The sequence below is a fragment of the Agelaius phoeniceus genome, chromosome Z (assembly GCF_051311805.1).
Source record: "Agelaius phoeniceus isolate bAgePho1 chromosome Z, bAgePho1.hap1, whole genome shotgun sequence".
Taxonomy (NCBI): domain Eukaryota; kingdom Metazoa; phylum Chordata; class Aves; order Passeriformes; family Icteridae; genus Agelaius; species Agelaius phoeniceus.
Window position 1 is genome coordinate 59,697,734 of NC_135303.1, and position 26,540 is coordinate 59,724,273.

Consider the following 26,540-nt stretch of genomic DNA (forward strand, 5'->3'; position numbering starts at 1 on the left):
AAGGACACGGAACCGATGGAGGCCACAGGAGATCTGTTAAGTCAATCTCAGGGCTGGAACAGCTCTCCTGGGAAGACAGGCTCAGAGAGCTGGGAATGTTCAACCTGGAGATGAATGCAGTAGGACCTTAGAACCGCATTCCACCACCTAAAGGGGAAATACAGGAAAGCTGGAGAGGGCTTTCTGACAAGGATGCGTAGTGATAGGACATGGCCTTAAACTGGAAAAGGGCAGGTTTAGATTAGGTATTGTGAAGAAATTCTTTACTTAGAGGGTACTAAAAAAAGGATGAGCTCATGAGCTTTATTTTTGTTCTTTGTCATAGCAAATCAAGCAGAAATGCATGCTGCAGAAGAAAATGTTGGAAAAATTATATTGAAAGGAGTTAATGGAGACTGTTTATTGCCAGTAAAGACTTAGAGCATAAGTTCTAGTCATTGTATTCTTCAGTAAGCTGTCTTTCCTGGGAATGGAGGGAATATAGGGAATAGAGACTGTCTCCTGGAATTATTACCCAAATCTATTTTGATGGCTGTGTTCCATTAAAGGAAAGAACCTAAGTTTATTCCATATGTTCAGGTAAACCTAAGATTAGACATAGAGAAAAAAGGTTAGCTTAAGAAGAATTGCACATTTATAATAATTAAGGGTAATGTAATAATTACATGCTTCTGTTGAAAGATTAAAATTTTGATATCCAGAATTCAGTGGATTAAAAATAGCAGAAAGTACATCAGCCTGTACATGCCCACAACAAAAATGTTTACTTTCACATGTTTGTTTCTGAAATGTCTCTTAGCATCAGTCACATATGTTTCACCAATTAAGAAGCACTGATAGTAAATAAACTGTAATGTTTTCATGCAGCTGGCTTGACAGTAATGATGTGCACAAGAGAAAAACTTAGTCTTATATTTTGTGTGTGTGATTGTGAAGAAGGTAGATCCTTCCCTTCAATACTTTGCTTTCATACAGTAGGTTTGTCTTGTCTTTTCCTCTTGTTTAGAAGGCTCTTTATTTTACTAAGTGAGAACAATTCAAAACTCATAGTACTTCAACTGTGTTCAGCTTCTGAAGATTCAGGGTGAAAAGTTACTTTGTCTATTTACTGATTCCAGCTAAGTGAAGAAAAAAAGGCAAAATTAAAATTACAGTTTGCTGCATATTATTTGCTGTGTATTTTGTTTTGTGTATTTTCTACACTCTTTTGGACTGTTTTTCTAAATGGATTTGTGAGATGTTTTGAAATGCTTTTCCATGTGTACATGAAGTTGCTGCTTATCTGTTACTTATCTGTGAGAGGGACTTATGTCAGATTCAGACCTCATTGGTTTCTAAACTATGGTGTCTTGTGAAATTTAGTTTTTGGCTTTCTTGGGAGGTCTGAAGCCAAGGAATGTCCTTCCTCTGAACAGGAAGTCCATTCCTTCAGTCAGCAGTGAAAAATGCTGCAACTGAGTACAAGGCCTAATATTTAACTTGTCCTTTTAACTTTTCTCATTTGACTTTTTCTCATCATTTCCACTTATGGCAATTGTCTTCTAATATGTTACAGAGCAGGAGCAAACGTGTGGAAAAAGTCCATGTTGTTCTTGCGAGTAAGCCCTGTGATTTGGATTCGCTTATTTCTACCCTGGCCTATGCCTACTTTCTAGACAAGGTAATGGAAAAATTGGACTGAGTGGTCTTAATTCACTTCTTCCAGGTTGTTACAGACATCTTATTGTTAAGTCAATTGTAAAAGTATTTTTCCTGGACAATGATTTTGTTATTATCAAAAGTGAGTTTTTAAAAGATAAATAATCAACATTTCTTTCCATACAAAAATGAATGAATGGTTATTAGGTGGTTTATTGAATAACATGAGAAAAATCAGTCCTGTGCTTCATTCCTTATCCTTTTCCTCTCCTGGTTTCCCAGGTACTCTCTAAGAGGCAAACAGTGACAGGTGAAGGGAAAAAAGTGTGAAATACCTCTTTTTTTTTTTTTTTTTTTTTCTTTTAACTAAGTGAAGGGGAGAAAACCTGAAACAGAAAATCTAGGCTATACCTAATTGTTTACTCTGTTCAAATACCATCCTGATGAAAGACAGGTCCAATTCTCACAAATGCACATGTATGTTACAGGTCAGCCCTCCTGATGTTCTCTGCTTACCTGTGTTGAACATACCAAGAAAAGACTTCAGCTACTTCACTGAGACAAGATTTATTTTGAACGAGCTGAAAATCCCAGAGTCATTCCATATCTTCCGAGATGAAATCAATTTGCATCAGCTGAATGCTGAAGGGAAATTGTCTTTAACGCTTGTAAACAGCAGCATGCTGACAAGGTATTGCGTTTTACGTACACTAAGGTGGCTTATGTGAGTTTGAGCTGTTTCAAAAATTACGTTTTTTCTGTATTAACATTGATATCGCTATGTTAACACAGACCCAAAAAAAGGAACCTAAAATGTATTTTGTCTCTCTTTATGTTGAGTAACTGTAACAAGGTGAACAGTCATCTTTGCATCACTTTTAATGGAACTTCCAATTTTAAAAACCTTATGTTTTCACACCTCTTAGATTAGATATATTAATTTAGTTAAATAGTCTGGAGGTTTCCTGTGGCCAGTAGATAAGAGATCAGAGTTTTTTTCCTGCTTCTTAGTTAGCTTTCCTTTGAGAATCTTACATTGATTTGCAGGTGCCCACACACTAGGATGTGCCGTTAAGATGGCTGATGGATTATAGTGGTCTTTACCAACTACAGCCTTTCAAAAGGCTCAGAGTTGATGTCGGGAAGATCATGGTCCGGATACCCATCCTTAAAAGGGACCATTTACAAGGCCATTGTGAATCTTTTATGAAGAGCCTCTTTATAATGGTCTGCCTGTCTTCCCCAGAGTGAAGGATGCTGTTTACTTCCAGCTGTCCTTAGAATTTCATTTAAGACAATTAGCATCCTATAGCTCCATGGTACTCTGAGAAGTTTATAGATTAGACTAAAAGTAGGGAAAATTTGAAGAAAAAAATATGTGTGGATGTCATGGCTGTTGATGTGTTAAGTGCCGTCAGCTCAGTGCATCATTCACTCCTCAGAGCAAAAATTATCTGTACGATCTGCTTTTTGTTTATTACTGTCACTACCTCTGTTTCTTCCTTCTGAAGAATTACAATTAGTATTTTACTATTAAAATTAGTTTGGCTTGGTTACTACTATTGTAAACAGAAACATAAAGTATCTTAATAAAAAAAAGAAAAAAAAGAAAAGGTTTTTTTGTAAGTTTTCAGAATATTAAGTTGGGAAGATCCTAAATCTCCTCCATATAAAGATGGCTGTTTTCAGCACATGTAGAAATACTTTTTTTCAATAGTTTTTAATAGATGTTGTACTTAGTGATGTATCAAACAGTTAAAGAACTCTGAACACTTAATTTAAGAATCATGGATTTAGGACCTCTGTGACATCCTTTGGTTTTATAGCAGATTTCAGGTAGCTATGCTACATAGCATAGGTATACTATGTAGCATACCTATATATAGGTATATAGGTATTTCAGGTAGCATATATAGGTATTTCAGGTAGCAATGCTGTCATAGTCCAGAATTTAAAAAAAATTTTGTTGCACTTTCTTACTAAGTTGTCTATGTAGCTATAAAGATAAATATATGTATAACTTCTGAATTTGCTTTATAGTGAGGATAAAAGTTTGGAATCAGCTGTTGTCAAAGTCATCAATCCAGATGAGCAATGTGACAAGACCCTGGAGTTACAAGCATGTTCTTCCTCTTTAGTCGTAAAAGAGATTCTTCAGAAGGCACCAGAGTTAATCACTCAGCAACTGGCTTATCTCCTCAGAGGTGAGAGATTACTCTTTATATTAAATACTGAAAGGTTTAATGGAGTGTTTCTGAATTTGCTCATGCAGAAAGAGTGTGATCCATTCTTTGGTTAACAATCCCTTTAAAGACCACAGGAAGCTTCATAAAAGAAGCAGGGAGTAAAGAGTTTGTTAAAGAGTAACATTATATTGAATATTAAAAATGTGCATTTAAAAATAGGCATGAGAGGTCTTTGCTGTATCACTAGACAAGAATATTAAATGAAACTGTCGACATACCAGCTGGGTAGCTGGAAAAGCTGTGCAGTTCGTTGATTCCAGGGGCATTGTGGACAACAATATGGATTGGAATCTAATATTTACAAGTTAAAGCTTTTCCCTCCCAATGGTTGTACTTTTTTTTATGGAATGGTATTTTAATGGCATGATGCAAAACTTTTTGCTGTTTAAAAACAGTGCTACCAAATCTGCATTGTGTTCTCCTTTTCTTTTGTAGTGTATGCCCAGCAGAGTACAAAATGGGGGTGGGCTTCAACAATCAGAAGTATTTTCTTCTCTGTCTTGGAAGTTCATAATTTATATTAATTTTCTTGGTTTATTTGCTGCATAGAACTTTCCAGTTGGAAATAAAACAGGTGTTGAACAGTCAGTGCTTTTAGGTTACTTACTGTATTTTAATAATTTTCAACAAATTTTATAGGTTTTAAGTTTTAATGATGTGAAACTGCTAAATGTCCTTTTAAGGAATTAATGTGGGCATGTTTAAGGAGGATTATAAAAACTTGTCTACATTTAGACTTCAGAAGCAATGAGAATCTTGGCAAATCATTGTACTCATTGCTATGATAATTAATAAACATGTTATAAGAAATCAAAAAGTTTAATTTTTTAAAGTATTCCACAGAATAAGCATTAACAGTAGGACAGCATTTAGCCTGCCCTTTCCATGCTAACAAGCTTTAGTTAACTTGCCATGAAGCATTTTTGTAAGCTCCAAATTTCTGTTGAGTAGCTCTCCAGGAATCTAAGTAAATGACCAAGCATAATAAATGGTTTTGGAGGCAGAACAAAAAAAGGGTTTTTAGGGAATATCAGGATACTTGTTTGTTAGTGCAGAGTCAGAGGGAGAGGTCTGAATAATGTTCAAGAACGTGTTCGAGTACTGTATGTGGCTGTGTCAGCATGTTTTGTGCCTCTAATATGTATCCAGATTAAAATTAAGTGCTTTTATTAGTGTTTGCATTAGAGATAGCACTTACAGTTTTGGGAAATATAGTAGCTAATTCTAATTTTTTTTAATCAACGAGTAATTACATTTTGATTATTACATTTGGTAGAGCAAATTTGAGGAACTTAGTGGATAAAAAGTCCCTGCATACCTTCTTTTGCATGGTATGAAGTGACTGGCAAAGCCTAGAGAACAAAACACAGCTGTACTTGACACTTGGTGCTTTTCTACTTTTCCCAGCAGCTCAGGGCCTGGTACAGAGGTTGCAAGAAAAAGGTTCTATTGTGTTTTTCACATTTTGCTGTTACTTCCCCTGTAAATGTGTATATGGTTAATTTGTCTAAAGTTCAGGTGAAGTTCAGAACAGAAGGCCAAATTAAAAGTTAGAGTACTAAGAATTAGGATTTTATTTTCGTAAAACTGCTGTTGTCTGAGTCTCTGAGATGGGAGGCCTTCTTTAATTTTCTGACTTTCCAGTGAGTATTTTGCTAGGAGACTTTTAAGATAAAATCTCATGTTTTAATAATTATCATGTGGTGACCAAGACAGCTTAATTTGTTGACTGTTTTTGAAACTTCTTTTTTCTTTAAGTCTGTTAGCAGTTTTAAAATTCCAATAAAAAGGCAGATGTTTATGTATATAAATGTGAGCAAACTTTATGTGCTTGTCTATGTTTAAAAAAAAACAAGTCAAGATAAAAGACATTTCCTGTGAAACTGAGCATTACTGATTTAGGTATTTTTATATTTAAAGATAATTTTTTTTTAGGTGAATGCTTTTCTGGTATCTTTATCTCCTTATCAGACATTATACAAGCTAATTCTACCCTCGGGCTTTTGAGTAGAGCCTGCTTGGACAATCAGTGTTGTACAGCCATATTTGCCTCAAGTTAGAGTTGTGCTGTCTGTGGATTTGTGCCAGAAGCAAACAATTACAGAACCTGCCAGAGTCCTGGGCCTGTATTATTTTATTTCCCAAGAGATGTTTATGAGGGGACTGTTGCCAAACTCAAGATCCATTAAACTGCTGAATCATTACATTCTCTGTTGCAGCCAGCTGGCAAGGATTTTATTCTAAGCACTCACTGTCAGGTATCTTGGGTCAATGCACTCTCAAAAATGCCTCCTTATGTTTATTTGTATAAGGCCCTTGAAGGATGCCACAAGGTGCAAACCACAACATGTAAACATAGACAGATTTCCAGCAAGAGCGTCAGCAATTTGTTTAATGTGAATCTTTTGCTAGTGATGAGCTGCATAGTTGAGGTCTATTCAAGCCCTGTTGGGGCAGTCTGACTTTCAGTAGAGAAGATTAGTTTGTTATTCTAGCCACCCAGACAAATGTTAAGAAATGCCCTTTTAAGGACTTTGGGAATTAGGCCAGTATTTTTTTTTTTCTGTCTTGTACATTGATCAGATGGTTCACATGCTCCTGCACTGATGCATCCTTAATATATGTACCCAGAAGAAAGGATCATTTTGGCACTTACTTGGACTGATGCTTCTTTTTAATATATGGAAGCAGGTTTTTTTGGAGGCAGTGCTTTTCCTCTCTTTTCACCATTGACATTTTATTTTGATTTCATTGCATTTCCTGTATTATATTGATTTCATTGCATTTAATTCCAGTAAAGATTGCTTAATAGGATATATTTACAATTTTGATTTGCAGGTTTGTTTTTTTTTTTTTGCAGGGTGGGGGGAGTGGTAGTGTGTGAGGAGTGTTGAAGTATACTTTCCATAAGGGACTCTTGGTTTTCCCCTTTTTCCTGTCCTTTATTTTTACAGGTTATGGGACAAAACCTTGACAGGAGAAATGCCTATATTTTCATTGTACTGTTTCTCTCAGCAGTAAACTTATAATTCAGGAGATGCTTGTGCTGTTCTTAATGTTTTCCCGAAATGACTTCTGCCTTCATTAGATCATGTTTAATATTAATGCACAGCAATTGCTCTTGGCAAAACTAATGCTTCGCTTCCAAACTGCTTTGCAAAAAAATAATAAAATGCACATTTTTAAGAGCCTTAGCCTATTTTCTAGTGACCTCTTCAGAAAAAAAAAATGTAGTGAAGTGTGATGTACACAAGAAATAATATTGAATCTTGTATTGCCTATTATATTTTTTTCTCTGCTTGTAAGCAGACAGCAGCCACCATTATGCTTTCAGAAACCGTAGGGGAGTTGCTCCAACACTCAGTAAAATCTGCAGGAGATTTCTGAGACTGTGTATTGCTTTTACAGCAGGTATTATAAGATAGCACATGACTAAATGGACTGCGACCTCTGGTCAAGAAAAAGTAACTTAAGTGACCTCTTTTACTAAACTACCTGGAATCTTAACACTCACAGGAATGCTGAGGCTCCCTGGGGGAGAAGAGGTGTGCCATTCTCCCCTGGTGATCAGGAGAGTATTGAAGACTGATCATAGCATTAAAGGACAAGTAAATGTTGATCTTGGGGCTTGCTGACACCCTAGTAATTTGAGAATGATCCTTTTCTGGCTTTCATCCTAGTAGAAAAGTTGTTAGTTGCAAGAAACTACAATTTTGGTGTGACTAGTGACAAAACCAGAGCCTTTTAGAAACCTTTCTAAGGTGTCTGCCTATTGTGAATGAAGGTTACATCATGTTGACTTCCAAAGTGGTGAGCTTGGGTGGATATACAACTCATACCTCTTGTTCTTCTGCATTTTCCTGTATGTTTGTATTGGTCTTACTCAAATATTCATTCCCTGAAGCACACTCAGCTGTAGTAAAAGTTTCATACGTTGTATATCTGAGGAGGTTCTGTGCAGATGGACAGAGTGCCTAAGTCATTCTCATACTACAGGGGGGCTTAACAGGATATTCTTGACAGCAGCCTTGCTCCACTAGGTGTGATGAATTTGAGCACATGTTGTAGATACAGCACTATTTCTGGAGTCTCCATTTCCTTTGTTTGTGCATGAGCAATTTCCCTCACTGTGTCTAGAGGAAGGAAAAAAAGCAGAAAATTGCTCTTGCTAAAATACTTTATGCAGCCTGGTCCCTGAGCTGCAATTTACGCAGATGTAGCTCTGTGCTGACTGAAAGCGTGTTGTGGGGTGTCTCAATCATTCTGGTCACCACTCTTTCCTAGAAAAGTGGAAAGTTTGGAATGTATCTCAAGAGTATATATGTAGCACAAGCACTATTATCTGCTATGGAGTTGAACAACAAAGGGATAGTTTTACATGAATTGTTGTGGATGCTGCTGGTTGAGAAACTTTTTTCCTGTTAGAGGGACTGAAAACCAGGCCTTGATAATGGGTATAGATATCTGGATACTTTATATATCAGTTATTTACCTGTAGAAGTCTGAAATCTGCTTGTTATGTTGTGTACCTAGATTTAGAAATATCAATCGGGATCAGTATACATGATTTTCATGCAGTCTGTATTTATTTTTTAATACTATCTAACAGTGCAGGAGCATTGTCTTAAGGTGATTGAAAGACTGACATAAAGAGCTGCTGTGAATTAAAGGAATATTGACAGTTACAATATCTGTTATAGAGACACAGAATGGAACTTCATGTATTTGTATTTAACTCCAGAGATTAGTATGGGGAGCAGCTTTTGGCTTGTCAAGCATTATTTATTGTTTAATCCACATAGAATTTGTTTAATAAGGGCGTGTTTACCTAGCATGGCACAATTATTTTTTGTTGCAAGTGGTTTGTGAATTTTGAAGAAATGCTACTTGTTATTTTATATGATATTGTAGGAGAAAAGGAAAATGAATATATAGTAGATGTTTGGATCCTAGCTCATCTGGTGAGATTGAGGGTGGCAGTATCAAGGTTTCTCATTTACACTTTTTTGCTCTGTGCTGAAGCCTACAGACTTTGTTTTGCAGTAACTGTCTTACACACTTACTGTACTTTGTTGCTCATTGACCCAGCATGATGCAATGAAATCATACACTTGTTTGAAATTCTTGTGCACAGTAAAGTAGTAGATTATTTCAAGGCTGAACTATAAGATTTTATTATCCTGAATTTACTGTAAGTGATTGGAAGCAAACACTGTCTTTAGGTATTTTGATAAATGGAATCTCAGTCTCCAGGGAATGAAAGGGATGACTTAGTTTTGTGTGCAGCACACAGTTGTCTGAAAATACATGACTCACTTCTGTACTGTAGGACAGTTCCAATCACTCTGAAGTTATTTACTGGATGATGTTTCTCTTAAATTTTAAAATTTTGATTGTCTGAATTGGTGTTTTTTTGGTGTGCCCGTTGACAAGAATTATCCAGAGTTAATTACATCACAATGACAAATGACTTTAAGATCATTCAGTTTAAACACCACTGCCATGAATGGGGGTACCTTTCTCTAGGTATGCTCTGAGCAGCCTAGTCCAACCTGGCCTTGAACACTTCCAGGGATGGGGCATCCCCATATTCTCTGGGCAGCCTGTTCTGGTGACCTCACAGTATAATATTTCTTCCTTTTGTCCTCCTTATGAACTCCATTGTAGGAGTTCAGTAACACATCTGTAGAAGGATGGTTGACAATGTGTATTTATGTTTCAAAACACAGCAGCGCTTGGTCTAATGCCTGGAGAGAGGAGGATACAGGCTGGTGTGCCGTTGGCTGCTGCTGGCTGTGCCGCACAGCTCTGTTCGTGTACAAGCGTGCTACACACCGTGGCTACACTGGCACCAGCCAGTTACCTGTAGCAGAGGCACTGGAGAGGCAGCCAGTTCTGATTTAGGGGTTTCAGGTTAGGAAGATGTTTCCATGTGAAACTCTCAGTGAACTCTCAGTGGAAACAACCGCCAAGAAGGAACCTCCAAGAAGCAATACAGTAAAACTTCTTGTTTCTGTTGTACCTCTTTGATATCTACAGGAGACATTGATTTTTTGTCTATCAATGTTTCAGGGAGTATTCTCTTCAAGTGCATGTCTTTGGAAGCTGACAGAATGACAGAGCATAAGGAGAAGTTACTGGCAGTTTTGGAGGAAAGGTTTCCAGATCTTCCCCCACGTGAGGAAATTATCTCTGCTCTCCGGGAGACTCAGTTTAACACCCAAGGTAGTGCAACTTCCTTCCATTTTTCAGACCTGTTATGAATTTATTTGTGTAATTGTATCAGAATACTGTTTTATTGTGTGTGGTGAAAATAGGTGCAGCATGCTATCTTCATTGACAGTTAAATGTTGTATATTAATTTTAAATTAAGCTCCTTACATTCTAAATCATGGAATTGTGATTTCTTTTGAGGAACTACTTAGCTCATAAATAATCTTGTATTGTTTTTACAGATAAAGTTAACAATTTATTTTACATACTGCTTTTACAAGTGTATGTTCATCAAGAATTTGTGTTGATTCACATGGTCATAAAAAATGTGTCAGCCCATGGGAAGAAATTGTATTGCAATTGCCCATGTTGTGTAGAAGTAGATTTTGTGTTATGACCCAGATTTACTAAGGGCTGTGTACATATGAAGTCAATTTGGCATCAGACTCAGATTAAGGAAGCAGCGGAAAAGTTGCAATTCTTTTCCTTTCTTCTGATTGAAATACTGAGTAGAAATATTCAGTGATCTAAAGTGGCAATATTTGAACCCAAAATTTAGTAGCAGGCTTTTGAAGAGATGCTGTGAAAGCTTGAAGAAAATGGTTGCAATGACTCTTAAAATTTTTACTGGCATTGGCTGCCAAGCTCTTACCAAAGAGTGAGTATTAAATTCCTAGGGGTATTTTCTGTTGGATATATCAGGTAAGCACAGGGTCCATGCAGACTCAGGCTCTTTATTTGTTCTCTGTCTGCCCATATGCAGAAAGTAGTCATTGAAATTCAGACCATCAGCCTGAGACAGCTGCCCTGTCTGGTAGATAAGGGCAGAATTTGAGGTGCTGCTTCCTTTGCCTTTTCTTACGGTGAGATTACAGGATAATTTAGTTCAGGTGTATAAAGTTTCACATGAATTCTCTTAAGTTCCTCTACTCAAGTAATCAGTAGAGATCAGGAATGAACTGTATGCAGTCTAGATTGGAAAGTGGCGGTCAAAGTGGCTTTTATGGAAGTCAGTTCTTAGTTCTGCCAGTTGCCAGGGAAAACAGTTTAGTACTGTTTGTCGTTATGTTTCCTGTCATATCAAATGCAAAACTTGGACAAGTATATGTAGTGGGTGTAGTCTGCATGGTACTGGTTGCCAGTAATGTGTGTATGTCACATGAGGCATGGGGAAGGCACTGTCACGCACTCTTCTTTTTTTTTTTTTTGGCTTATAACTCCTGTTTTCTGTGTATTACAAGGCACATATTTACTGTATATTCATATACATATATTGCATGTGGCATTTCTTTTAGCAGGATGCTGCTGAGTTTCAGGAGCCCCTTGAAAGATGTAAACTCTACTAAGTATTCTACCTAATATACTCATTGTTTGAGGCAATATTAGGACAATGCAGCCAAAATATTTCTCAATTTCTGGCAGAAATCATGATTTATTGACCTGAATTAATTTAAGGCACAATAGGTTGCAGCCCCCCAGAAAGTTTATAGGTTATATAAAATTTTTTTTAAATGACAGATGTGTAAATGTTCATCTTGTCATTAGATTCACTGCAGTATCTGGACTCTATACAGGAACAGTAATGAAAGGATTAATTTCTTTGACTCAGATTGGTATTTGTTTCCCTCTTGAAAATAATTTGTACAAACATGTGGTGGATGTTAAACTGCTATGCCTTGAAGGTTGGTAAATGTTTTAGTTGTTGCCATGCACTGAGATAGGTGGCTTGCAGCATTCTTTACATAGACATTTGGCTGTCGTGTCTGTGTTGCAATAATGTGATGTAGTTATGTTCCTCTACATAATATGTATTTGCTTTGAGAATCTTTGCAGCATTTTAGGCAAACACATCTAATGAGGGAAACGTAGTCACTTGGATTTTCAATACATTGGGCTTAAACAAACCAATATGTCTGGTTGCAATTCCTGTTTTACACCATTGTTTCTGATGATAATGTTTCTGTGGTACATAAACATATACTTAGTTCATGAATGATTTGAAGGAAATCAGGAAAACCCATTGGTGTTATCAATTCATGAAGAAGGTCAGAAAGGTTGAATGTCTGTGTTTACAGAATATCTTAAGTTCCTTGCTTTTGAATATTTCATAAACACCATAGTAGTCCACAGGTGCTTTTCAATATATTAATTATTTCAGAAATAATTTTATATTTGTGATTTCATATTAAGCCATAAAAATAGCTATACATTTATCATCAGCTGGAATTAGGTTCACTTAAAAACTTCAGTGTTCACACAAGAACACAGGTGTTGCAGTAGACTTAATTCTTCATACTTGTTGTTAGTATGTATCCTCCATTAAATCTCATCCTTTCTTAAAAAAAATCCCTCTAGAAACATTAAGCATTGAAATATTAATGTTATCTTTAATTTTCTCATATGACATCCTGAAATACAGAAAGAAGGTTCAGGAATAAGGTCTAAGCAATGTTTTTCATTTATGCTCGTGCATCTGTCAGGTGTAGATAATTGTATATATGGAAATTTGTTTATTTTCTTAAACAGGTATGAGCATTGAGGAGGTTATGCTCAAGGATCTCAAGGAGATTTCAGATGGAGAAATCAAAGTAGCAATTAGCACTGTGTACATGACACTGGAGGTAAGAGGAACTTAAAATATGTTTAACAGCCTTATTGCACATGGAGATAGTTCTTTTAAACAGAATGTGAACAAGTTATTTTCCCAATATTTTTTCCAGTATGAGCAGAGTTTTCAGTGATTTGGTTAACTTTGAGAGGACTATTAGCTATTTATCTGACTTCCATTATTATGATATTATAATTATTCCCTCCCTTTAGATTGTACTATGCTGTGTTAAAAACAACGGCATAAACAAATTGGAACCTTTGGGTGAATTGAGGGTGTGAGCTTTCTACCTTGATCTGAGGAGAGTTACATGTTGCTGGATATTATTTTAAATTATTATTTTAAGAATAATAATGCTTAGATCACTAAACAATGATATGACATGATTCTGTTATGACATGGTACTGTTATTTTTGATTGAAGTTTGCATACTGGCATATTGATTAGTAATAAAACCTAAGTGATCTGAAGAAAATATCAATAGCAAAAACATCTTTATATGTTATATGTTTGTAATTTTCAGTCTCTTCATTTTCATGAAAGTCACATATACAGAAGTATTTGAAATGTAGAAGAAATTTTCATCTACTTTTGCACTAAATCAAAACTTTTTTTAACATCAAATGCTGCTAAAAAACAAATAAAATCTCTTGAATAGTTCTTGCCTTGTATGTCCTAAGAGATTTCTTATAATATATGTTTGTGATGCATTTTACAAAAAATAAGATGCTTCTGTGGTTGAGAAAGTTTTGGTTACAATCCAGCTAATAATAACCCATAGATTTCTGCTTGCATACTAAAATATAGAAAGCAAATTAGGTAGCAAAGCTTCACGAAATGAAGTAGAATCTTTTCGTTTTCAATTAGTTGTTCCAATATTGAGCAATCTTTGCCACCAAAACAACACTGCTTATGAACCATAATTTGATCCTAAAAATTAGGCTGAGGCTGGGTGGAAAGGGGATGGGGAAAGAGTGTTGTAAGATAAATCCCCAAAAGAGTAAATGGGATTTTATAAAGTTCTTAATAAAATCCTCATCTTCCTTTGTTTTACATCTTTCTCTTTTACTCAGTCAGTTTCAGTTAATGGTGGACAGAGCTAGGAGCTAGCTTTAGCATTACATTTTCTTTCTGTTTATTTTATATTAAATCATGTTGGATAACTATGTAGAATACAGACCTTGTGCTCCACAGGTTTAAGCTCCAAGTAAATCTGATCGGACGTCTTCTTTGCAACTCTATATGCTCAAATTAACAGCAACTCAGATCTTGTCTTCCTTTTGTCTGGATCTCACAATTTGACTTTTTCAAGCATAGGTGTTTCTAGTTCTCAAAGTAGGCAAATTTTCAGCGTTTCTTCAGTGAAGTGTAACATTTGATGCTGACTAACCTGGGTAAAGAAGTGTTAAGATCTGGTGGTCAAGCAGTAAATATTTCATAGTTGTTTTTCTTACATAGCTAGAAGGGCAGAGGAGATTCATTTGCCTGTAAGAACAAACAGAACAGATTTTACTGATAGATGATCTTTTGTCTCAGTCTGTGAAGTAATTTTATTACTAGTATTTCTGATGGGATTTCTTTCTGGAAGCCACAGGTACCTTCCTTTGCTTTTGCTCTATTGTTGTTCTGGGAATAGTTTGTGCCACAGAGGACTAAGTTTTCAGGAGCGTAACTACTTTTTTCTTCCTAGGTATAATGTTTGTAAAGTTATTGGGATGGAGATGCGTTTTGCATTTGCTACATTACTGCTCTTTGTTGAAATGAAAACACCCTAATTTTTGGTGCTTGGCCAGTAATGATGGTTTTTTACTCAGTTTTATTGGCAATAGGGCTCATATGTAGTTACTTCATCCAGTGTCAGAAGCACAATACATACAAGAAAATGAATGACAAAACCATCCAGATCTTTCTGTTCAGTTCAGAATTCTGTTGTGAGCTCAGAATACACAGACTTTATCATTAAAGTATCATTCACAGTTTTCTCAGCAATGATAGTGGTAGTTTGTTATTCATCCTTAAAGTGCTCCACAGATGTTACCTGATTAAATATTAAGGAAACATGAAGAACAGGCTTGGCAACAGGTGTTGAATCTCTGGTGTGTTTGTGCTTTTGCTTTTTCAGAAGTATCACAAGTCACTTTTTTTCCTTAATAATCAACAAATATGCAAGAGTATCTATTAAAATGGTTTCTGTAGGGCAGCCATTTTGTGTAAATGTGTTTAGGTTTCTCTGAGACTCCATATGCAGCTTTGCATTTATTGAAATAATCACCTTTGGATCTGGCCCTCCTGGATTCAGGGGGTATTGAAGCTGTAAGTTGAAATCAGACCTTTGTCAACAGTGACTAGCTCTCAGAGTGTATGCTGCTTGAATTTTACATTTGTAACCACTTTATTTTTGAAGAGAAGGATGAAATAAAAGTGGCACTGCCCAGATCACAGTTATTTTTGTAGCCTTTGCTGGAAAGTTTCTTCAAGTCATAATCACGATTACTCATAAGATATTGTAGCAAAATTCAATGCATGTGTTACAGTTAATTTCTGTTACATTTTGTTATACCCTTAGAGTATCTTTTGCTGCTTCTCTGCTGAATTCTCTTGGAAGTGAGAAATGTCTTCTCAATGTGGCTTTCTGGGAAAGTAGTATTGTTCCTGGGAAATAAATATTTCTGTTCTAAAGCCAACTCTCTTCTCTCCTTTTTTAAGTATAGTGCACTGGGAGAACAATCCAAGTTTCATGAATGTTCAGTTCAGTTGAAATAGCTCATTATAACATAGATTAATAATACGCTTGTTGGATTAAGTCTTTATCTTTTCTTCATGAAAATTCATTCTAACTGCTCACAGAACTTGCAATTATAGAAAATGAATTACCACCTGAGGAAGCAGGTCACTCAGTTGAAAACAAGTTCTCTGATTGTCTGCTGCTGACTGTGGCAGACAAGGGGATGTTCTGAAGGTCTGTTGAGGTTCATGCCTCTGGCCAGGGCATCCACATACTTCATAAAGACAGTTTCCAGGTAGTAGGGGTTGTATGCCACTTATAAAAGCTTAGAGAACATGTCAGAGCTGCACTGGAGGCTGCTGTCACCAATGTTGTTACCTCAAGAAAATGACCTGCATGTTCATGCTGCTGCGGGAAGCTTGACTGTCCTTAAGTAGCCTCCATAGTCCAAATGAGTTTGGGATAGTACCAATATGAAGTTTTATCTCTTGTAACAACTTCCCCCTTTGTAGTTTTATGCCTTAGAGGAACTTAGAGTAGCAGTTCCAGCCACAGAAATTTAAGAAATGTATAAGTGTTTGGGTGCACGGTGTATCATCTTCCATGAAAAAATAGTCTCATCTTGGAGATAGATGTTAATTTAAAGCTATTTTGTAGTATTAGTAAGAAATGCCACTGTTTCATAATTTGGACAGTTTTATTTCTGCATTTTGAAAAGTGATTTTTTTAATACTTCTGTAAAGCAAATCAAGGACCTCTGTCTTAGCTGAAGCATGTCAAACAAGTCCTAGGTAGACCATTACACCCAAATAAGTGAGATTACAACATATGTCTTTGAAGATTTGAACTTCTGTTATCTGTCTATAATGATTATATATATATCTATTGTGTATTTGGGAACTTTTTTTCTCTTGGTATAAATATAAACGTATTTTAAATGGCAGATTGGTCCATGAATTTGTTTTTAATGCAAAAGACAAAACAAGAAGCAAACCCCAAGTAAACATGTTAACATTTAATCTTCCAGTAATGGAATTGGAAACAAAATTCTCAGCAACTTACAATAGCAATGCGGTTCAAAAGTATTTTTCTGATGCCTGTTGTGAGAAGTTAGGGTATGTAAAATAAATGATGTATAGAGCTGTAGGAATGCGACTTTTGCAGACTACCTTATGTCTAAGGAACATTAAACATAGGGTTCTCGTTTAGCAAATAAATAACCATTCATTTCAATGGCTGCATAGTCTGGACTTTTGTGCATATTTTTGTAAAGATGAGAAGAGGCCATTAGGGATTTAATATAAAATAAATCGCCACGGGGTCTTCTTGTAGTCCTAGTCTTTCTGCCACATGGTGTGTCACTAATGTGCATAAATGGGCTTAAATGAATTTGTTATCTGTATTACATTTGCAGTATGTATATATTTATATATTATTTTTTAATTGTGTTTAAAAATAAAACATTAAATACATCATTTCTGAGAGTTGAAAACATACCATTTGTAAATAAATCAACCTTAATTAAGGTCTTAAAATGTCAGTGTGTGATGTCTGCCTTAGGAAAATTTATAACATATATAGTACATAAAGCTTAAACATACTTTCACTTGCTTTTTCAGAAATATTAAGAGGCTAAAGTCATAACCTCATATAACTGAGTAATACAGCCACACGTGCATTAATGTAAACACCACACTCATACTTAAACATCAGACTGCCGTCTTCTGGAGGACAATGGCTGTCCAGTTGATGCCTCAGGTCATCCAAAGTACCCCAGTTGTAATGAGTACAATCCAAGGTGTGGAGAGGTTAGGCAAGCTGAATTCTCTATAATGACTTTTCTCTAAAGATATGAAAGGAGTCTGGTGGGGAGAACTGTTTAAGTGGTAGTTTTGAGTGGTTGCTGTTGCAGCCAACTGGGAAATAAGGCAGGTCAGTCCGAGCAGTGACAACTGTTCCTTAGCTGCCTCCCAAGATAAGAACGAGACCTGGCACTTCATGTGCGTTTATACAAATATGCAGAGGCAGGAGAATAAACACTAGGAACTCGACACCCTGTCGGAAAGTTAGGGTGTCACAGGAGTAACTGAATCATGATGGGACAACTCCCATGACTGGAGGAATATGACGGATGGCTATAGGCTGTTTTGTAAAGAGAGTCAGGGAAGAAGAGGAGGGGGACTGGCACTTTAAGTTAAGGAGAACCTCAGATGTACAGAAATCAGCTACAGTGCCCATAGAAGCCCTATCAAATGCTTCTGGGTCAAGGTTAAAAGGGTCATCTCCAAGCAATATTGTGAAGTTTGGGGTCTGGTTGTGCACTCTGAAGGTTAGCACTACACTAAGGCAGAGGTTTTAGATTTTACAAGAGCAAGCTTCAGCTTGCTCAGATCCCAATTGAAAGGGAAGCTTCTGTGGAGAATAAAGGAGCTAGTGACTGCTGTGAGTTTTTGGAGATAGCTCTCATGAAAACACAAAGCCAGGTCATCTCCTTCAAAGGAAAGGGAAGTAGGTGGAACATGAGGCCCTCTTGGTTTAACTGTGAGCTTCTGAGTCTGTTCAGGACCAAAAGAGAAACACACTGAGATGGAAAGGGAGTTACAAATCTATTGAGAACCACAAGAACGTTGACAGGGCATGAGATGCCATTAGAAAAGCAAAGGCTCAGCTTGAGTTGAAAGAGTTGTCAAAAACTACAAGAACAGGGTCTTTGAGTATATAAACAACAAGGAGAAACAGGAGGACACTGCTGGCCCAGTGTTAAATGGGAGAGGTGAATTAGTCACCAACAGCACTGAGAAGGCAGAAGTTCTCAACACTTCCTTGACCTCTGTTGTCATCAGCTCAGCTGGACCCCAGATGCTGGAAGCAAAAATCTGTGTTGATGCAAACAAGACCCACTGTCAGTGAAGAAAAAATTGCTGTGTGGGCTATTACAGGAACTTGGCTCCTGCAAATTGATAGGACCTTACAATATGCACCCAAGAGTATTGGAGAGCTGGGTGGAGTCATTGTGAGGCTGTTCTCCATAATCCTAGAGAAATTGTGGAGATCAGGAGACATCCCAGAAGACTGGAAGAAGGCTAATGTCACCCCTGCAAGAGGTGCTTAAAAGAGAACCCAAGAAGTTATAGGTCTTAGGAAAGTTATGACACAAACCCTTCTGGTAGAATTCATTTCAAGTCAGATGAAGCATATGATTGGGAAATGCCAGCATGGGTTCACCAAAGCCAAATTGTGCTTGACAAACCTGATTGCCTTCCGGGGCAAAGTAACCTGCTTGGTTGATGGGGGAAAGCAGTGGACGTTGTCTGCCTGTGTTTCTCCAAGGCTTTCTCCACGGTCTCCCACAGCTTTCTGGTGAAGCTGTGCAACAAGTCTGCTGGATGATTTCCTGTCCAGCTGTTGTGTAACAGTCTGGACAAGCTGCTCATGCAGTGGGTGGGGAACTGACCCTCAGGCAGCCCCCAGAGTGGGGGTAAATGGCTCCTTTTCCAACTGGGAACTGGCACAAGTGGGGTCCCCTAGGGATTGGTGTTGGGCCCAGTGCTGTTTCGTGTCTTCATATGTGGTCATCCAGAGCACTTAAAATCACTCAGGGATCAAGTAAACACTTTGAAAAGGAGAGCCATGCTGCAGGAAAACCTGGAAGTTTAGCAAGAAGTTTAGCAAGGACAGGTGAAAAGTCTTTCACCTAGGAAAACAAATCCAGGAGGGCAGCACAAGCTGGGAGCACAAGGCTGAGGAGCAATTCTGTGGGAAGGGACCAGGGAGTCCCAGTGAGCAAAAAGCTCAATAAGAGTGAGGAGTTGCTGCTGGAGCAAAGGAGCCCAGTGAGGTCTTGGGCTGCATCAACAGGGGCATCAGCAGCAGAGATTATCCCATTATTGTCAGTGTTTTTCATGCCACACCTGCAATACTGTTGTCTGTTTTGGTTTCTGCTGTACAAAAAAGGTATGGACAGGCTGGGGAGGGTGGAGAGGAGGGCCACAGAGATGATCAGAGGGCTGAGAAGCCTGACACATTCAGAAAGAATGCTTAGGTGAGACCTTGACACCTGGTTCTGGTGTTTAAAAAGTGGCTACAAAAAGACAGAGACTGTTTTTAGAAGGAATCACATGGAGAAAATGAAGGATAATGCATACAAGTTACTCCTAAAGAGATTCTGATTAGACACAAGAGGAAGATTTTTCACAATTATAACAATCAGTCATTGGAATAATCTCCAGAGAAATGGTGTATTCCTCAACATTAAGCACTTTAAGGTTCATCTGGGCAGGGTGTTGGACCACATTGTCAAGAGTGCTTTTGACAAAAAAGTTTGGACTATGTCATCCTTGTGATTTCTTCTGCCTGTTATTCTGTGATTCAAAAGAGTGCTTCCTAATTAAGTATCTGAAATCAAATGGCAGCAAAAATTACATTTATTACAGGAATTAGTAGGATTGCTTATAGTTTTCATATCAGATTCCTTTTAGAAGATGATGTGGGGGTGATGCGAGCTAATGTTCCTCCAGTCAATGAGATGCTTCTGCATGAAGTCATGTAGGATGTTATTATGGTTTCTTGAGATTTGAGAAAAATGTGAGCTTGTAAAACTGGCTAAGACCATTATATTTATGAATCTTCTCAAATCAGCATGTACTGATTTATTCAACTGTCATTTTTACAAGGTATATTTGATTATTTTATTCTATAGTACTATCATAACAGATAGTAAGCCAGAAGCATAATTTTTTGTACTTGCAGCATTGCTTAAAAAATGTGCAACGTAAACAGTGGAGTCACTGCAAGGTGCACAGTGGTATGTTTTTAGGATTTCATTTTTATTTCACTATGTGAATAAATTGGATAGATGTCATTGGTTATAATTAGTGTGAAATCTGCTCTAATTTGGTCCAAGCTATCATTTACAATTTTGCCTTTAATAGTTTAGTTCAGTCTTAGTTCAAAAGGTAATAAAGGAAGTAAAATAGCTATGAAAATTATCAAAGGAATGAGTATAAACAATTACTAACATTACAGTAAAAATGTGCTTGTGCTCATAAGTACATTGTTCAAAAAGATAAACTGTTTTCTTTTGTATAATTTGTGAAATGTGTTTAAATAAATGAAGGTATTTTCTTTATGAAATACAGTGTAAAATATGCACTATCTTTCAGCTAAGTAAAATGCTATAATCTTCCGTATCATTATTGGCCTGTATTTCTGACTTATACAAAGCTGACTAATTTATCATTTGTATACTCTTCTAGTTCTTGTCAGTAGCACTCAGCTTAGCTGCTTATGGGGCATAGACATTGACAGCGGGAGGTGCTGTTTTGAGAAACGTTCAGCATTAAGAGTTGTTTCTATGAAATTTAATGCACTTTAAAAAAAAATTCCATGTAAAACCTAGCGTGAACATTTAACATTTTAAAATCTGGCTGTAATGCATAGGAATATAAGAACTGATAATAGTTAGGGATGATAGTAGGAATATTACAGAAATTGTATTTTCTGCTATTTAGTTTTTGTTTTTTCTTTGCTATTGTGTGGGAAACAAATCAATTAAAATGTTGAACTGTTGATCCAACATTACAGTGTAACTCTAGCTGTAAATAAAATGACATTTTGAGTTTGCTAGTGTTTGTGTTCCAGTACTACAGAAACCAGCAATTCTGTGGATAAGATGTGGAGAGAGATACAGTGTATTTCTAAACAAATATTCTGCTTGGTGACTGCTTTCTGCTTTTAACTTAAAAATCTTAAAATCTCTCCACTTCTAAAATCATGCAATGTTTATTTAGAATAGTGATATTTTGATGCAGAAATTCCATGAAGTTTGTCTGATGTGTCTTGAAATACTACTTTTGTTCCATTTGGCAAAGCATGTCCTAAAACATCTTCTGAACTGTAAAATAAAGGAATGCCTAATACTGGTAAACATTACAATAGCCTATGTTTTTATCATGCACCACTGAATTTTATACCTTCTACTACATATCAGAAGCCCAGACCTGAAACTATTGTATGTTTTAGGACATAGGAACATTTTTGAATTTTGAATTAGGCAGATCAAGTGCTCTGAAAGACTTTTGTGATGCACACGTGTTCTCTGTTTAGATAATGATGGGAAAGATCCTTTTTTTCACTCTGTAACTGGGTACACTCTCAGGACTTGAAGTCAAGTGTTTTGTTTAACCAGCAACATCATGGTTTATTTAATTCTATGTGCATTTTTGTATTTTTTATTTATGATACAGAGATTTTAAAAATTACAAAATAATTCAGGTTAAAAGCCTTCAGCCCTTATTTGAATTTTCAGATTTTCAAATTAGCTGAGAATACTAATTCTACTAAAGACTAGTCTACTAAAGTCCTTTCTTTCTTGGAGAGATAAAACATTTTCTCAGAAGGACCACCACTTCTATATTCAGAATTATTCACAGCTTCTATGTATCTCTACCCAAATGTAGTTTTCATCATAAAGCTACCGCAAGAATGGTATTCCCTAAAAAATGTAATTTCTTCTGCAACTCCATAGTGGCATTGTTTGGGTACATTAAATACTTTGTGTATTTAAATCAGTACATATTAAGTCTGACCTGCAGGCTCTTTGAGCCAGAAAAATCAACATTCAGAACTCCTGTGTATGTTGTGAGACTGCAACATCTTACTTTCTTAGAATTCTTTTTTCGATATAGACTTGATAAAGAGTAAAATGAAAAAATTCCTTCAGGAATTTGCATTGCTTTCATGATAAAGACGTTTATTATTTTCTCCATAAGAAATTCAGTGCATGAACATATACTTTTGTCCTGAAATTGCTGCATTTCTGAAATGAAACAATATCTTTAAGCAAAGTTGCTTAATACAGATTGAATTTATTAATTACAAAAAGAAAGAAAAAGTGTAGGAAGGTCTACATTTCTTGTTTTCCTGGCTGTTTTTTTTTTTCTTAATTACTTTTCAGTAGAATAAATCTCATTATTTTGAGTTTTGTAACTTTCTACTTATTTGTGAGATCATGTAGTTCTCAGTGTGTCCGAATTTCTTATGCCTATTGGGTGTCTGCCTTCCAGAATTCTTACTTCTAAACAGAATACAAACACAACCCTTAGACTGGTGAGGAAGAACCTATTGAGGCCACCAAGTTTAAGCCAGAGCACAACAGTAGTAGCTGTTTATTTTATCTTCCCCAATTATGAAAAAAAAATCACAGTTTTTGCATTAAAGCTATGGGGAATTATACAACCTTTTCACACTTCAGGAGGATGAGTTCTCTCAGTTCAGTGAGAAAGAATTAATATGTCTGAATATGGGCCACTTTGTTCTGTGGCTCAGGTCAAACAGGATTATAGAGTTGGTAGTAAAACGAAGCAGAGAACCTGATAAGTTACCGATTTTCATTTTTGGATGATTTTTCTTCCGCCTTTACATGAACAATTAAAACTCTTGGCAAAAGTCCCTGGATGCTACCTTTACGAACAAAATGGGTCAGTTGGTATCTGGTACTGGTTCTGGCACTTTCTACAGAAGGATAAATGTCACTGGTAGATATATTGTAACTTAGCTGCATATTATCCTTCCCATCTTGCTGCTGTTGTTGCCTTAGTCACATTCTCAGAGGAATTTTATGAAACTTGATTCTCTCTCCATCCTTTATGGGGGTCGGGGGGAGAAGGGAAGGGAAGACCTAGACTTACAGGAAAAGAAAGGTAAGAGTGAACAAGGTCCTCAGGGAATGATTGAACAATGAATCATCAGCATTCCATTCTTCATTATTTTCCCCACAGCAAGATTGCCAGAGAGATCTGGTTAGCAATCTGTGCCTGAATTCCACGTGCAGAACTTGATTGTTTTTAGGTTTCATGGATGACAGCCCTCTGTGCATGCTTATTTCCTCGTCAGTGTTTGTCACAGTCTAGTAAGGAAAAAAGTTGAAATAGATTAATTTTGTACCTTAAATGGGAACTGTTAGGTCAGCTCTACAGTTGGTAGAACACCATGGACTGAGACTAGTTCTAGATTGCTTAATTGGAAGAAGGATTTGAGGATGAGTTTGAATAAATGGCAACTGTACAACCAAGAACCTCTGTAATTGTATTTTAGAACCAAAAATCTTAACTGAACACTGATTTAAGTGTAATTATTTTCATATTTCATTTCATATTGAATCATATTCTTCTGAAAATAATTTGTTTTGGTCTAAAAGGTATGTTACCTTGTCCTTTCCAATATAAACAGTGTTATCTGGGTTGCTTCTGAACATTTTCTATTAAAGAAGACTTTCTAAATAAACAAGCTAGATGTAATTCAGATATAAAAAAGTGATTTTCCTTTCATGTCTCTCAGTTGAGTATTTGCCATATGGGTTGCTCAGCATTACACTCTCAGCAGGTCTAATTTATGGTAAACACACAGTGAGTGAACAGAAAAAAAGGCAATGAAAATATTCATATTCTCCCATCATTCCATTTTTTTTAAACTGAAATCAGCCTATTTAGGTTCAGTCCATATAGCTGTGGTACTTAGTTGAGTATGTGTGTATTTCCCACTCTCCTGGGAGTTTGTGAAGACTGAAGTGCTGCACTTCATGAGACTGATTTGCTGGAGCTTGCATGGCAATGTGTAAATTATCCCTTCCTCACTCTGGTCTGGCATGCTGCCAGCTGCCCCAGGGCTGTGCTTTCTCCATGAAGGGCAGTTGGTGGAAAACATCGCTTTTCTTGCTTTGGTGTGGGGTGCTTTAGCTTTGCCCTGCACCTCTGCAAGAAGATCACCAGTTAATTGAATGTGTTCATCTTCTGGGCCACTGCTAGGATTTGGTTCAGACATCGAAGGAGGTACAAAATAAATAAAAAATAAATAATGGTATGTTTTTTTCTCAGTCACAGCCACAGAAATACGTAGCATCAATATTTTGAAACCTCCAATCTCCAATGAGCTCCTGGGACTTTCTCTTAGTAATGTGTACATGCTTTATTTCTCTGTGTGGGTTCTCTTCTTCTCTAGGGACTTCACTGCAATTACTGTCCTTCATGGACTCTTTAGAGCTTGGTCCACCCTAGGCCCTGTATATAGCAGCAACCCAAGTGACCACTTTTCAGTCAGTGCTTCCAGCCCAAAGAAAGAGTTTTTTTCCCCACAGGTGGGTCTGCATTGCTATATTAAAAAATACCTCGAAAAAATCTGTTTTACATTTCAGAGCAGGCATATCTGAGCAAAAGAAACTCAGTAGCATAAATGGATGCATTTGTCCCAATAATAGAAATGGCTACCATTATGCACTTCTTACTGTAATTGCAAACATTAAAGCTACAAAAGGAAATGGCTTTAAAAGCAGTGTTTTGCATCCCGCCCTCTGTCTTATTGTTATACATTAGACCTTGGTAATACATATGCTTTCTTTTCTGCCTGGATGCTGCCTGTTCCAGCAAGAGACCTGCACATTCCCATTCCAGATATGGATTCAACTGAGAAGGACTTGGGGGTGCTGGTGGCTGAGAGGCTGGACATGACCCAGCCATGGGCACTCCCAGCCCAGAGAGCCAAACGTGTCCTGGGCTGCATCCAAAGCAGCGTGGGCAGCAGGGCCAGGGAGGGGATTCTGCCCCTCTGCTCTGCTCTGCTGAGAGCCCACCTGCCGGGTGGGGGTCCACATCCAGCATCCACACATCCAGCTCTGGGGTCCCAGCACAGGAAGGACATGGAACTGATGGAGCAAGTCCAGAGGAGGGTAACCAGATTGATTAGAGGGATGGTGCACATCTCCTATGAGGAGAACCTGAGACAATTGGGTTTGTTCATCCTGGAGAAGAGGATGCTTTGGGGTGACCCAATTACAGCCTTCCAGAACCTAAGAGAGCTTACAAAAATGATGGAGTGAAGCTATTTACAAGAGGATGTAGTGATAGGGCAAGGGGAAATGGCTTCAAGCTAGAAGAGAGTAGATTTAGGTTAGATACTATGAAGAAATTCTTTCCTTTGATGGTGACAAGGCACTGGAACAGGTTGCTTGTGGAAGTCATGGATGTCCCATCTCTGGAAGTGTTCAAGGCCAGTTTGGATGAGGCTGAGCAACCTGGTGTAGTGAAATGTGTTCCTGCCCATGGCAGGTAGCTTGGAACTAGATGATCTTTAAGATCCTTTCCAACCCAGGCCATTCTTGATTCTGTCATAATTCAGAACTGTTCATGATTCTGATCTAGAAAAACGTGCATTGAACATTGAATAATCATGGTACAATTTCCTTTAGGCAACATTTTTCCCATTTCTTCAAGATAAAATAGTTCGTTTACACCATCTGGAGGTACTTAGGTCAAATAAATGCAAAACTCTAAAACGCTATAGCAGCATCCAGTTAAAGAGTTTTGCATTTATTTGTCTAAGCATGGTCACCACAGATTGTTGGTGTGATCCAGGTTGTGTATTTGGCTTGTGTATTAGTGTGTGCAGTTATGTTTGATTTCCCCTTGTTCCATCTTATGGATAGGAGTTAATTGGAATGACAAGTTTTGTTTTTCTGTTTGTTTTGGGTATTTTGTACTGCTCTAGTGTGCTGACTCTTGTTGGTCTTCTCCGCAAACTAATCTATAAATACTGATACCTGAATAAATAGGAAGCATTGGTTGTTTTATCATCTTTTATGAATTCTTCCTTCATGTATATAATGTGTATCATTAGCTTAATTGTTTATAGTGTTTCAGTCAGTTACACAGATCCTCTGAGGTAATGGAATTTTTTTTTTTTTAGTATAAACAATATTTACTCAGAAGCCAAGCCTCAGCCTCTCTTACTGTGGCCTTGGGGTACTAGCAGTGTAACTGTTAAACTCAAAGTAAGGTTTTAAAGATGCCCAGGCAAACAGAACCCTGAAAGTAGTCATTTCACTACTTATGCATTTAAATTTCTACACATACCAGCTGAAATCTGGAGCCATTGGTATGCAGACTGTTCGGGACTCTGGATTTTATGCCTTAAACTATTTTAGAACAATGTTAATTTAGTTCCTTGTGTCAACTGGAAGTAGGTGGGAGGTTAAAGTTAATTAAGTGGTGAGTGATCCTTCATGTACTGTATACTCAGTCATCATGAACTCACATTCTGAGCACATTTAAAGTTACAT

The 26,540-nt window shown here is 37.1% G+C and overlaps 1 protein-coding gene across 1 annotated transcript in view; it reads left to right on the plus strand.

Moving 5' to 3' along the window:
* The window catches only part of PRUNE2 (prune homolog 2 with BCH domain), a 132,319-nt gene that overhangs the window by 25,039 nt on the left and 80,740 nt on the right, over positions 1 to 26,540 (plus strand). Inside the window, exons 2-6 of the mRNA XM_077171135.1 lie at positions 1,556 to 1,660; positions 2,127 to 2,329; positions 3,679 to 3,842; positions 9,957 to 10,109; positions 12,624 to 12,718. Coding sequence (XP_077027250.1) covers positions 1,556 to 1,660; positions 2,127 to 2,329; positions 3,679 to 3,842; positions 9,957 to 10,109; positions 12,624 to 12,718 — 720 coding nt within the window. The remainder of the gene's footprint in view (positions 1 to 1,555; positions 1,661 to 2,126; positions 2,330 to 3,678; positions 3,843 to 9,956; positions 10,110 to 12,623; positions 12,719 to 26,540) is intronic.